We start from the raw sequence: 15,230 nt of genomic DNA, 5'->3' as shown, positions 1-15,230 counted from the left end.
TCAGGTAAATGTGGCATTGGCTGTCCCCTTTCACTTGCCTATGGCCAACCATGCTGTTTCCTGCTGGAGTATTAGGGAGAAACAGGAAGGTTCTATGGTGTGACACACATTAGATCACTGCAAGCGCAACGTTTTTCGAGTACTATTAATCAAAAACGGAGAACATTTAGATGAATTGTGAGTTCAAATTTCTGTGGCACTCAAGCCCAAAATGGTGATATTGTGGACCACAGTCGGTGGAGTTGTGATGCATTAGGCACAATTAACGACTAAGTCTATCTCCTGAGGGTGCAAGATGAATGCTGAAGGTAAGGACTGCACAGAAGAGGAGGATGTTACAGTGAGGGTAAGAGGAGAAGCCGAGGGTGGCAATCTGAAGAAGTGAACTTGACAGTTTCATGGCATTTTCTTTTCTAAACCACCTTCATAAAATCCTCACAAGCATTTGCTGTTTGATCTTTTGAGTGCCTATGGTTTGGATTAAATTAGTTGCAAGGAGAATATTCATGCACTGCGCTGCATAGAATGCTGTAGATCTACCTCACTTACAATAAGTCATATGGCCCATTAAGGGTCCTAACTTTCAAAAGCATCCCAGAGATTCACAACAAGTCCTAAGAAGAGAACTAGACACACAGTCGCCCCCCAAGACTGGCTCCCTTTTATTGAAGTGCTACTTCAGAGGATGTCTTTTTCCACTGACATTCATGACGTGCACATGCCGCTACCAAATATGAAACCACCTGGTGCACGCCAGACAGAGGCCACTTTAGACAAAGCGCTAGTTGTGGTAGCAGCGAAGACCGAGAGGCCAGTAGAGCTCACCCCTTGACAACCAGAAAAGACCTGTACAGAAACTGAGCATAATCCTGGCTACAAAAGGAACCACAGTCACCATCAAATAGACCTTATTGCGAAACGTGAAGGGAGAATGCAGGATATCCTGGACCAGAGTATAAAGGACTTCCATCAGAGAACTATAGAGAGACATGGTTGCCTTAGCGTCTGCAGGAAAAGAAAGTAATGCAGCCAAAAGACTCAACATTTACTTAAGATGAATGTGAGGGGAAGGGGCAATGGTGTATCAGCTGGAAGAGTGTCTAAAGACGAATACTAGCTTCTGGCTGAATTACTACTCAAATCCCGATTGAAGAAAGTCTAGAGTGCACCCATTCCGGAATTGAGAGATTGCGAGGTGTATAGGCTGCGGTGGTTTAAGGGAGGAGGGGTCTCCCAGAATTTCTAAGGCCCAGAAAGTTTAAGGGAGCCAGCACCTTCCCAGTTGAACCTGACTGATTGAACAGGTTGGTCTATTCTACACTCCTTTCATTTTTTAAATCCATATTTATTTTTTCGTATTTATTTTTTAATTCCCAAACCCTAAGCTGGAAGGAATTATTTAAAGACATTTGCAGAAATGCTGACTCGTACATTGTATGTGATTTCCAGTCTTGGCCCTAATTTACTCTTCTCTTCCAAACTCGTATCCCTTCTCCGCCAGAAGGAATTTCCTGCCTCTTTTCTCAACTGGTTCCCTTTTTACCCCATCCCTTCTTGTAATATTACATTTCCATCATCCTCTTGTGTGCAAGAAACTGTCGAATTATTATAAACGTAAAATGCAGATGGTTTCAGGCAATACATATTGTGTTATGTCAGTTTCGATGTTGGTCACCAGCCTGCCTGCTTGTTAATCTAAAGAGTTGTTGACGAAGCCAATAAGTTTGGCTTTCACAAAAAATTGGTAAAGTGTGAAATTGGTGAAATTGACATGTTTTCTTTGCCTGTCCTGAGCTGGTTTTATTTGATGACTGAACGTTTGGGAAAACTCTAACTGAAACTTGGTCCTTCAAGTCTTTTAGAATCCGTTTTGGTATGTTTAGCTCTGAAATTATTTTAAATAAAACAGCAATATGACCGAGATGATCAGTTATTAATAAGATTGAGAATAACTTATTTGTACACGGTGCTGCGGTATGCCACACGTTTGCCACTTTTAACACAGATGCTATTATCCAATATACCGACTTCGGCAGGATGGAAAGATGAGCTGCCTGTAGTATTCACATGTTATGCTGTAATGTTCCCTTACACCTTGTCAATAGCTGCTCAGCCAGTGTGAGTGTTCCATGTAGAATGTTGACGTGAGTGACATGAGTGGAATGCTTGGGTGCCTGTGTGTGAGTGTTGTCAGTTGGAAGATGGGCTGAGCAGCTAGCTGGCTGCTCCTGGTGGGGCTTGCTGTAACTTCTACTTATGGACTTAATAAATCACAGCAAACTCAACTCAGCTACGTCTTCTATATCACCTGAACACGTGGGACCAGCCCACTACACACACCTAACCAGGATTGGAGCTTCTACCGCCCCTTGGATGTCATCAGCCAGTGTTTAACTCGCTGAGTAATCTCGCAGAGCTTTGCTAGGCTAACTCATAATTTAGCTTTAGTCAAATAGTACTGAAAGCAATCAACCTAAAATATGAGTTCACCGAATAAAGGTATGATCGATGCAAAATAAAACAGTCAGGTGAGAGATGATCACTGCTTAACAACAGCAAAATCGCATGTTGTTCGGGGTTTTATGCTCAGTTTGAAAAATAAGCTACAGTTTATTTGGTTGATACGGTTTTATCCCCATTTTCTAAGTGTTTTATGTGCTCTGGGTCTTACTTGTTCTGATATCCTACAGACCGCAAGTCTTTCCTCCAAGTAGGAAAGGTACTGGTTCATTTTTTTCCTTTTTGAGGAATGCCTGGCATTGAAATCTTTATGGGCTAAATATGCTGTTTGTTGTTTACACCTCTGTGGCTATGAGTGACATGGCATTGTTCTCATTAAAAATGAACATGTACACCTAGGCTAGAAAGAGATTGATATTTTGTTTCTTTTTTAACAGGGTAAAACCGATGACGCAGTGAAAGCATTTGAGCAATTAGTGAAAAAATACCCACAGAGTCCACGAGCCAGATACGGCAAAGCTCAGGTACAGGACGCTTTAAAGTGTCAAACTGTCTGTTGTACTTATGTGGGTTTATGATCGCTTCATTCTGAAGTAAGATGCAGCGTTGGTCACTTTTATGCACGTACCACCCTCAGGATGTTGACTAGCACCAACCAGAATCCAAATACAACATTTAACTCCGTCTGTTCTTTGACATCATTTAAAAGCATACACTAGGATATTTCTTAATTTCCTGATTGGTTACTAGAAACATAGTTTGAAGAAATTGATCTCACTAGTCCTTTGTAGAAGAGAATCATTGCTGGTACCGCTGGCAGCACAGTTGTTTTGACTTACATTGATTTCACGTAGCCTTCTTCAGGGGACAAAATTCAGGGGGTGTGAATCCCAAGTTTCAATCCCCCAAAAATGCAGTGCGTGGAGGCTTAGATGACCAAGGTTCTGGATGGACTGTTTCCATGAGGAGCAGGGTCAGTAGTGATTTGCATTGGGTCGTCCTATGTCTACAGTTGCACAGCGGGGGGAAACAGATGGGTTGGAATGCTACTTCGAGCGTTTGCCACTCCTTACACTATTTACAAGGTTTCATCCACTCTCCTTTTGGTTGATTGATCACCAGTAGTCTGTTTGAAACCTGAGACAGGTGCAGAATTTAAGCCTACTACTGCCAATGTTTGTGAAAAAGTAGTAACTCTGCATCCATTCAAGGAGTACTTCAGAGGGTGCAGACTTACTACTTTTTTTGGTAAACCAGTCACTATAAATATGTACGTTTCACTCCAAAAACGCAACAAGATCATCTTAGGGAAATGAGAACAACAAGGAAACCAGACACAGACATAGGAGACCTGTCTCACGACCCCCCAGACCAACCCCCAAACCAATAATTTGCTTGGGGAATGTCACCACCCATATGTGCCCCCACCCCCTGCCCAGAAGCTTTGCTGCCTGCCCATTCCACTTGGGCCTGTTAGTTTCCATAGAAAACTCATGATTATGGTCATGTTCAACACAATGACCCTGCGGCCCTGCCCTGGGATCTTGTATTTTGAATCTATTTTGACTTTATGCACTCTTCTTTGTCTCTGCTACAAGAAGCATTAATGGTGGTCAAATCCGTGCATGAAGGCAGGTGCTCCAACAGCGCCATTAGTGGACTAAGATGAAGGTCAGTAGTCATGTAAACCAAAAATGAGGCCTAGATTCTTATTATAGGTGGAAAAATATTGTAGTCTGTTATGTCAAATATAAGATGTGCTGGTACAGCACACATCCTGAACTCAATTATCCAAAAGTGCTCTTATTGTAATATTAAAGAAAAAAGAGCCTCTATGAATTAAAATGTTTGACTAGATTCACACAATTTGGACAAGCATAGAAGCTGGTAATGATTCCAGGTTATTTAGTTTCACATTTTGAAATTCAGCACAGAAGTGTATCTCGGTCTCTCTCTTCTGTTTTACATAAAAGGTCACTGTTTCATCTTTTGTTGTTGGTGGCTCAGGAGAAAGAAACAATACAAATATAGCAGACCTGATTCAGTGCTCCCAGACCCAACTACCAAGCCAAGGACGCATTGGGGGGAGGGGGAGAGAGTGCATCCCCAAAGACCCCCTCCCTGAAGCTTTGCCGCTATGCCCCTGCAAAATATTCCTCTTAAATATAAATCTCTTTTTGAATGGGCAGAATTCCCAAGATCTATAAAAAAAAGTGTAAATTGGTACATCACCTTACCACCATTTGCTAGTCTTTAAACACTGTTTTGTAGCCCAACGCTTCCGTTCATTCAATGATCTACATGACAATGTTTTTCTTCTGAAGTATAGGGTCAGTACCGCAATCATTGTGTTGCATATAGTGCACTAACAACAAAACAAAAGCTACTTTAAGTTGGCACTCACTTAGAAGAACAATGTCAATAGGCAGTATTTAATCTTTATCTCACTAGTGGACATTAAACAATTTTTGCATAACATTCAAAAAATGATTATCTTTTCAAGAGATTAGATGCTATGAATGTCCATAGCACCATAAAAGGGGATAAAACCTAACATGAACCCTAACGCCTTTATTCGGCCCAGAAATAGATTAATTCAGCAATTTTATTGCAGCAGACTACCACTCTCTTCCGGGTGTACATTAATTTCTTGGAATCTGAAGTGACGTATTTATTTGATAAAATACTAATTGTAAACAGTATTTATGCTCTGTACTACTCACCCAACCTTCCTAATTAACATAGAAGGATAAACTAGCTATACCTTATTTCATAGTAATGAAATATATGTGTATGTAGAGGTGTTTATAATCCACGAGGGAGCGAGCAGTATGGTGCTGAAGAGTGGCTAGAGTTAAGGAGTCAGTGCTTCATTTGCAAAAGATTGAGGGGCCGAAAGTTGTACACGGAAGTATGCAGCCAGCGCTGTTAAAAACAAGAGCGCATGCCAAAAGTGGGAGGGTTGAGGGGAGTGCGGCCGACACCACACAAAGCATTTCCCTTGCGGTAACGAACCAGGTGTCAAGCTTGCTCCTGCAAGGGAATCGTCAAATGTGCACGCTAACAGAACGCATGCATGTTTTTTGGGACAAAAACCAAAGCGATTGCTAAAGGTCTTTTCCCTATGCAGCGCATGCGCGCTGCTTAGGCGAGACCTAAGCAGGGGTCCGATTACCACAACTGCTCGTCTTGATACAACCTCATGCCCTTTCCGTCCACCACAAGCCTCTCCCTGCCTCTTGCCTCTTTAGCTCACACTTGTAAGTTATGTTTCATCCTTGCAGTCTTAGCAACTGTTTTTCTGTCTTGCTCTTTCTTTTCTCCTTTTGTGCTTTTCTCTGTCTTCCTCTGGGTCAGAGCCTGATGAGGATAATAAGCGTATGTCCCCAAAAATAAGTCCAGTAAGTCAGGCGAAAGTGGCCTTCTGTCTGTAGGGTGGCAGTATTCACTGAAAAGATCTTTCCTTAGTTTCTGGCTTGCCGGGCGGTGGGAGTAGTCCTGTGGTCACTGCAGTTATTGTTGCAGACACTCAGTGCAAAGATGCAGAAGGCCTGTCTCCCTGTCTTTGCATTTCTTAGCCTCCAGTTTTGTGACATCCTTGCCCTTTGTGTTGGGTTCCCTGCCAGGATTACAACTATTATCCCCTAAGGATCCCTTTTAACCAGTGAGTTAAGAGTGCTAGGTACCACTGACAACTCCTCTGAGACCAAAGCCATACTAAAACTCAATAGATATAAGCAAAAGAAAAGACTTACTGCTTCTCACCGTGAAATCATGCTTTTGTATAATTAAAGCTGCGTATTCTTTGCTAAATTCCAAGCTGCTCTTGGTGCTTCTTCCAGGCAAACATAGGGTGTTTTTTGTTTTTATAAGTCTAACATGCTAGGTTGTGGCATATTCGAGGAGGGCAAAGATAAAATGTTGGGTCTATGACCCTTACTCAATCTCTCCTGTGGTCGCCAGCTACTTACACCAAATAGAAGCGGTCTTCGTCCGCCTCTTTGTCACTGCTAATAATTTGTCTGTTGTCGAAGGTGCAAAAAAAGTAATGTATTCTGACGACACTCGTATTAGTTATTTATAATCAGAGGATCAATGCCTCATGTGGTTTCAACCTGCAAGCTGCGAATGTTACACATTACAGAGTGTACGCTTTACAATCTCAAATGGTATATTTTTCAAGGTTTTTCTGCTCGTGCAAAACTTGTCTGTTTGCTTAGCAAGACTTTTGCACATGCTCTGAAGCTTTCCATCTCACTTGTCTCCTTTCTGCCTCATGATTGAGTCAAAGTTTGATGATATAAAATCAGTTCCAGTGCCCACCAACTGCAACCACCGGCACAAAGTGAGCACTGCCCCAATCAACTGTTCTCTTTTTTCAATGTTCTAATGATTAAATTCTATGTCGGTCAGTCTGGATCAGAACCTGTGATTTGCAAGTTATACACCATTCTTTTCAACATGTTTGTATACTAGGAGTTATTTTAGAATAATATGTTCTAAACTGTTTCTCTGTAATAAAAGCGAATGGGCAAGATAAAGCTGGATATTTTTTTTGTATAGATTACTGTCACTTATCTCAGAATGTTGTGCAAACAACTTACGAATGCTTTTTTTTTTTAGATATATTACATTAAAGTGAATGTGATGGCATAGCTGCTGTGAGAGCCGACCTGGAACTTCAATTTAGTAGTGAAGTAGAAGGTCATATCCATAATTGTATTTATTTGTTTATTTTAGCTCCAATCAGCCTTAAAGGACATTAGAGCTCTTTACAGGGAGGCAAAGGAAAACATTGTAAATGTATAATTACATATTAGAAGTTAAGTATCGCCATTTTTACAAATATACGGACGTTTTAACATTATTATTATTAACAGCATTTGTTAAGCGCATAGCTAGTGCTTGATTTGAGCAGGTGCTCAGCACCGGCACTTCTTTCACAGGGCCGGGGCTACAATTTCTGACCCTGCAGTTGGTGGTCTCAATATTAATTGTTCAAATTCAAAATAAAAAGAATAAAATGCATTGCATGGTGACTAGCTGGTAAATGTTCATAGACAGCCCAGCATACGCCTGTCCAGGCAGGCATGATTGTGTATCCCCACGTTAGTAATGATGTCATCACGCCGATCACAAATCCAAGAAGTCATCAACAAACTATGGCTTGCATTCTATTCCCTGAGTCTGCTGCACCCTGCCACTGCTGAGCCTAAGCCTCCCATTGGATAATTGTAGCTGGTGGCTGGCTCATGATGGAGTTGAGGCAAGGAAGCTGCAAGAGCACATTTTGAACTTGGGAGTGAGGGCTCTTGAGGAAGAATAAACGAAAGTAAGGGTGGACTTTCCACTTGCTGCGTAGCCAGAGCTGCATAGCCAGAGAGGCATTTCCTGCAGCCCTGCATTGCTGCTATTCTCAATGTGCTCAATGCGGCTGTGGACCAACACAACTTTTGTGCGCCATTGGGTCACCTGTAGAATCTGTGCGCTGCACTGCAGCATGGTAATTGCTAAGCATGCGTGAGTCCAGTAGGCACCACAGCCATACTTACCAGCATTGGCAGCATTAAGGCTGGGGACAATGCCTGTGTTGTAGCAGGCAGGGTCACAGCAAGCGGAGCAGTGGATGCCGATGCCGTCGCCATCCCTGGACCTACTAATTACAGGGCAGCACTAGCAGTGACATCACCAGCTGTGCTAGAGCAGCCATCTGTTCTGCAATAAACCCAGTCATACCGCATGATTAATATATGCAAAAAAAGCATTTACATTTGGTGTATATTGTTTTTGCACTCGGTGTAGGTAAGAAAGTAAAACACGCCATCTACCACTTCTTTAGGAATGACAACAGGAAAACGCAGAGTTCAAAATAGCAAGGACATATATAGGCTGACAACAGGGTTACAGGCAGCAGCAGTGTTAATAGATGAGAGAGAGAGAGAGCAGGAGCAAAGATGAGAAAGAAACAACAGGAGAGCAGAGATAAGATGGAGCTAAGTAGAAGAAAAGGCAGAGCAAATCAGATTCAAAGAGAAAGCAGCAATGATGTGAAGAAGAGAGCATTAAGAAGAGAGAAGATGGAATGAAAGGAAGTAGAGGACATGACAGAAGAAGAAAAGCAGACACATGATAAAGCGGAGACACAGCCAATCACTAGAGTGATAGTAAAGAGCCAAGATCGAGGGGAGAGAGAGCAGAGCATGGATAAAAGTGAAGAGGAAAAAGGGCAGGGCTAGAATGAATAGAGGGCAAGTCAGAAATACGGGGAATAAGGTAACACACCAGCTGTGACAAAGATGATAGAAAACAGTTAGAGAGGTGAGATGATAGACTTTTAAAGCAAAGACTTAGGGGACAGACAGCAGATCAAGGTTAGAAGATAGAGACTTAGGCAGTGAGAGTGTTGAAAGTGGGGCTCACCGGAGGAAGAAGTGAGCTGTGGCCTCCTTGACAAACTTTTCAGCACCTGCACTTCTTTTTTTTTTAACAAATTAAGCACTGGGGGCACATTGTAATATTGCAGCAAGACTGGTGGAGAGATATATTCAAAGATTCCCAGTACTACAGCAAAGAAATGGTGAGTCCTTTGGAAGGATAGGTACAGTTAGATGCCCCGTGAAGAAAAGGTGTGATTAAGATGGGCTCCATAGAAGATGTTTGTCAGAGGGGAATGTATTTTAGATCTTACTACGATGGTGGAAAGAGCTGTTTATTATATATTTTTTTTAAAAGGATGGTGGAAAGAAATGCATGTTATGTCGGTGTAATTTCCAGCATTTCATTTTACGCTTTTTATGTCACATTCCATGAAATTACACCATTATCCCAGTTTCATTCATGTAAAAATCCTATCACCAGATAGCCGAACAATGTGAACAAGTGAGTATGGTTTGCTGCACTTGTTTTTTTGCCCCGTTTATTAGCACAAAGATCTCCCTCAGCCAAAATTGATGAATATTGCACAAGTTGTGAGACTTGCACAATTTCTCAGAGTTGTGGCAAAGGAAAAGTGCGCACCCCTTGATCTAACTTAAAAGCAGAATGGCAGGTAGAGAGCTAGAGTGCAGAGGAGGTGGAAGTGGCAGTGACATGGTGCCTTGTTTCATGGAGGAGAGTATAGTAGCTCTGAAAGGTACGGAGACCATGTGATTTTCAGTTCTTTTATGCACCAGGCATGCCATTTTGGAGATGTGCCTAGCATCAGCTAGTAACCGCTGAGGTGTGATGAGTGAGGGTGATGTGGTGAAGTGCTGGCTCCCATATGCTAGAGGAGCTGAAGTGCAGAGCCCGTGCCTCTGGTTTCCCTTTTCTATGTATACTGAAGTATCCATGCGCATACTGGGTGACTTAACCCCTTCGAGGCTGATGACGAGCTGGGCTCGTCATGGTGTAGCCTCCTCAAACACTGATGACGAGCCCAGCTCGTCATGAACAATGGGTTTTTTAAAAAGTCAGCATTCCAGCAGAATCAAAGCAGCGCGCATGTGGTTAAGGGAATCACAATAAACATGGAAGGTCAGGCTAGGCGGGGTGGTAGAAGCAGAGATTCTAAGGGTGTATCACTGCTGAACCAAAATGGACATCCCCTCAAACGAACAACTTATGGACCAGGGTACCACAGCAGACACTCGGCACACAGGAAGTGGGCAGAGAGACAGAAAAGTTTTAAGGCATGGGTAAACGCAGGAGGAGGAGTGCAGGAGGGGACACACACGGGGTGCCGGGCACCTCCCATGTCGCACTTCCTCTTCCCTGCCTTGTCCTAGCAGACACTGGGACCCCAACGTCACAGAGAGCAGCGAAGGGATTGGCCTGTGCGAGCCGAAAAGATGCTTTACTCAGGCCAGCGAGTCTGTGGGGGTTTCTCCAGCCCGGCTGTTCAATGCTGGACTAGAGAAACCGAAGTGGGCATGTGTATTTTGGTCAACCGGAGATGGCCGGCTAAACACATATGCACACTTAAGGAATGCACACAGCACTCCTCCTCCTGTGCCTCGTCCCGGCCTGCACAAGCTGGCTCAAAGCCGACAAATGAAAAATAAAACCATGCCAGATCATCATTTTAGTTTTCATTTGCTGGATCTGAACAAGGCAGTCGGGTGCTGCTCCTCCACCATTGTGGAAGAGATGCCCCTGTGTAAGCTCCTCCTCTCCTGTGAAGTTTACAGTACTCGCCATTGCCAACCACCACCGTGTGGTGGGAAAGCACAGCCAGCGCTCCAGCACATAACAGAACCCAGGTCGATCCGGTCAGAGGAGGAGCCAAGCACAGAATATGGCAGCCCCACTGGGCACGCCACAGCTGCACAACTGTGAAGAAGAGTGAGTGCTGTATCAAGTGGTTGGCAATTGTCCATAAGTAGATCCGTGCCCAGAAGTAGGCTCCGGAGTCCATTTCTAGCAAGGACAGGTACAAACTAACCATTGTCGGTGACGACACACGTGTGACATTTTCATGTTCAGAAACTTTACAAAAACATTGCTGGTGGAGAAGTGTGGCTCAGGGGTTAGAGGCGGCAGATCCGGAAGCTGAGATCGGCCCTGGACCAGGGTTCAATTCCCCGCCTCGGCGGGTCTTGGGCTCAAAAAATTCCACGGACTCGATAATTCTCGCTCCGGTGCCTTCTCAACTCACGAGTTCACACTCTGCGACTCTGGGCAATAGCTTGCTTAATCTCCACAACGGCCCCTCGCGGCGGGATGCCTGGCTTTCACCTTGTGGATACCCTGCCGGGGTTATCTCACAGGGGAATACCAGGACGGGTTCCCTAAGCAAGCGCCGGGAAACCCTTTGTGGGTAGCTGTGCGCTATATAAGCTCAAATACATTTACATTTACATTTACATCACATTGGTCTGTTCACATTTTGATTCTCCCATATCCAACATACTATCTTCCATGAACGTTTTAAACAATGAGCTGCCTACATTGGTGGTAATAGGAGAGCTTACCCACGACAGCAAGCAAGAAGGCATATGGGCAATCGTAAGCATCCTTGCAATAATTCATGTTTGCATATGAGGATATAATACGTGTATCTGATACTCTGTTGAGATGTGTAAAAGAGTTTGCAAATTCTAATGGCAGTTCTAAGTTTTTTGTTTTGTTTTCATGACCACACATATTCTGCCACACAGAAGATCTCATCAGCTGTCTGTGATTTTCACTGTGTCACAAAGCTGGACAGATAAGAACTAGTGGTTCAAATGTTATTTGTGCTTCCATCTAGTGTGAGGATGACCTGGCAGAAAAAATGCGGAGCAATGAAATGTTGCAGAAGGCTGTCAGCACTTACGAAGAGGTGGCCGATCTACCGAACGTTCCATCAGACCTGGTGAAACTGGCCCTGAAGAGGCGAGCCAACAGGCAACAGTTCCTGGGTGAGGTCGATTTTTTATTTCTTCATTATAACATTTTATTGATTTTTTCGAAAGACATGAACCACTTTACACAATAATTTAGCACTAAGATAACAAGAACATATGGACCCTCGCGTTTTTGAGGAAGTATAGTATCATGAACCCCTCACATGATCAGGGAGAGAACCACCGTAGGTACGCATTGAGCTGCAGTGCTTTGGAAGTGTTCCAGATGAGGTTTAGTGAGCTGTGATGACGACTAAGGGTCTCCTTGTGAGTCTGGTGGAGGTGTATACCCATGAGGATACCACCCGGCAGACTATGAGTTACCTGGTGTTTCCACCCAGGAGTACTGGGTGCAAGCGCAAGAGGCCCCGGTTTACCAGGTGCGATTATGCACTTGGTAAAACCGCAGGCAGCAAGGGGCTGTAAGCTGAATGAAAGCCAGGCACCCACCTGACCCTGGTGGAGCACACAGCTCTCCCACCATCATTGCAGAAGTCTGCCTCTGAGGCCCACTCACCCACTGCTTCTGCCTGACAAGCTGTCACGGCCCACCGCCCCCACGCAGATTTACTACTTGTGCACAGCAAGAATGGACATATCCCCAGGATTGGTGATAAACAGTTGAAAAGGACCCACTATTTCAAGTTGGTGTGGTTATTCCCCATTTCAAGGTCATTATTTTGTAATAGCCAGATTTTGACGTGAAGATACCGGCCGTAATCTTTGATTCTTGCCCTGTTTAATTCACTCTAAAAACACTATAAAGCAATTGCCCTTTATCACCACCTGATACACCTCTCCAGTGACGACTTCTCATCTGTTGATTTCCTGTTACACTCCCAATCAACTGTGGAGTGATCCCTCACCCTTCCCAGTCAACAATGATGTGCCCATCTAAAAACGTAGTTTTCTTTCTGACTCCATCTTGGCATTACTTGAGCAGATTTACAATAGCCTTGCCTTAGCAAGAACCTGCAACACCTTCAAAGCACATAATTTCACACTAGGCTCTACCTTCAATGCCCTCTAGCCTATCCCACCTTTCCATCAGTGGGTCACTATCCCACTTTATCTGCACCTTCAAGACGAAGGTGTGCCTCTGCCTGCCCAGTGGAAGGACCTCCCTTCTCCAGTTAAACTCCCACATCACTGCTCTCAGAGAAACCAAAGTTCAATAAATTCAAGACCTAAGCAGGTCCTTCAACCACACTGAAAATATCTGTCCCATTTGCCAATTCCATTTTCTCCTCCAACTTCCATTATCTTCATAAACTACTTGGCCAGCAGCTTTGCTACTTCTATACAAAGATCAAAAACGCAAAAAATACACCGTCTCCAGTGTCCCTACAGTCCTTCTTCTATTTGCTTCCATCCGATTAGCCAGTTGCCTCTTCTTCACTGTTACACCTTCAAAGCAAATTTCGCCTCAGCCTAAAAATTGCCTACCCTTCTTGTGCCCTTTCCAATCCATTCTGCTTTTGTCAAAGCTTTGGTGCTTTGCTCCAGAAATCTTACTTCTCTCTTTACATAATTCAGTTGCTCTTTCTGGACTGAAATCTACCCACAGTTTTTCAGGTCTGCTGTAGTACTGCTACTTATAAGAAAAATAACTATTTTTCTTCTCAGAAGCTCTTGAATGGTTGATCTTCAACAAGCTTAAGCTCTACATATTCTCAAATAACCAACTTAGCCAACTTCTGTCTGGACTCTGTAGCCCCTCTTCCCTGAGACTACTGCCTCAATCTTCTCTAACTTCACCAACTCTTCTAATAATAATCATAATCGCCTGTCATCTGTCTTCCTCTGCAACCTGTTTACCACTTTTCACACCTTCAGACGATCCTACTGAACCTCCTCACAGTGAATGGATACTGTTTTAGAAAGGTTCTATACAATTCTCTCTAAGTGTTTCTTTTATTTTTTATTTTGAAAGTTTTATATAGCGCGGACAAGATCTTTGCAGATATCAGAGCGCTTTACATAGAAGGGGAGCATAGTCAAACAGATAAATCAATCGAGCTGACAGTACAAATAGGTGGATGCAAAGCCAATCATTTGAATCAATAAGACAACTAATACAAATAGGCAAAGGGGTCAAACATGTAGTACATATTGGTGCAGAGTCTTTAAAGAGTTCGAGATAATAGTTCAAGTGTATTCTCACTCTTCCAGTGTTCAGTTGAATGCTCGCGCACATGTGTTTCTGAGGGTGTTGCAATGGTTCTGCCCCCTCCATTTTTCTTACATATTTCCCACTTTCCTTGGTGCCATCCCACCTCCTTACCCTGCTCTTACAACCCCTTTCCTGACAACAGTCAAATTATCTTCTATTTTCCATGACCCCCCTCAAACTCCAACTCAGATCTTAATCTGTAGACCACCATTCGTCTCTGCATGACCCCTGCCATTTCTCACACTCCTTGTCCACCACTTAGTTTGATTTCCTAGCTTCCTCTGACTCCCCTACAATTCATGTTCCGTGCTTATGCCCTTCACTCTTTCTCCTTTGCAAGAAACCTTTTAATTGTATTTGACTCTAAGATTTGTCTAAAATCATTCACCCCGTCCACAGCCACTGCTGCCAGATTTCACTCTGGTTTTTAAAAAGTGCAATCACATTACATTGTATATCATCAAATCACTCATTTACACATTCACAGGGGCGCCCATTCACGAACTGTATTTTTTGAGTATGTTTAGTTGAACTTCAATAGTACTACTCATGTACTACATGGTCGCCACCTATACCTCTTATCTCTCCTTTGCAGAACTCTCCACCACAACTGCACAGATCTCTGTATATGTACACCTTTGTTTTAGTAGTAAATGTGGGAGGGATGGGGGAGTGGCCGTAAAATAGGCAATAATTACTACTGAATGGGATGGTTCAGGGAGGGACATGCACCCACCTAAAAAAGCGTAACCCCACTCTATTGACAAACAGCGCTTTTAAAATTACTGCAACCAAAAAGAGCCCAAAACAGTCGTAAATATACTCGTCTGAGACCGAAAATTATTCCAACAAAACACATGGCCAACCACTGGTACTGCAACACGCTCCCATAAAAATTAATGGTGTACTTAGGAAATAATGTACAAAGAAATTAACTTTTTGTCTTTTAAAATATATATGAAATTAATTTACATTAATATGTAATATAAAAGTATTTTCACAGCGTTTTGTAAAGCTTAATTTGCTTTTTAAAATACCCCTATAATTTACCGCAGGAAGATCTCTGTACAGTGGGCGAGACCTCAGCTTACGTGTGAAACGTTACTGGTAGCAACTTTTCACTCGTAAATTAGGCTTCACTCCCTCAATTCAGGGGGTGAAGACATGTACGTCTACACTTAGTAGTAACATTTGGAAATTGTGAATATCCAACAGTAGTAAAGTTACTACAA

General features: G+C 43.2%; 1 protein-coding gene across 7 annotated transcripts in view; it reads left to right on the top strand.

Moving 5' to 3' along the window:
* The window catches only part of ASPH (aspartate beta-hydroxylase), a 584,233-nt gene that overhangs the window by 414,293 nt on the left and 154,710 nt on the right, over positions 1-15,230 (top strand). For all 7 annotated transcript variants that reach the window (XM_086965790.1, XM_086965792.1, XM_086965789.1 and 4 more), the window contains 2 exons: positions 2,898-2,984; positions 11,690-11,840. In XM_086965790.1, coding sequence (XP_086821916.1) covers positions 2,898-2,984; positions 11,690-11,840 — 238 coding nt within the window. The remainder of the gene's footprint in view (positions 1-2,897; positions 2,985-11,689; positions 11,841-15,230) is intronic.

This window comes from Lissotriton vulgaris, chromosome 4_1 (assembly GCF_964263255.1).
Source record: "Lissotriton vulgaris chromosome 4_1, aLisVul1.2, whole genome shotgun sequence".
In the NCBI taxonomy this organism is placed as follows: Eukaryota; Metazoa; Chordata; class Amphibia; order Caudata; family Salamandridae; genus Lissotriton; species Lissotriton vulgaris.
This window is presented reverse-complemented; position numbering and strand designations above follow the sequence as displayed.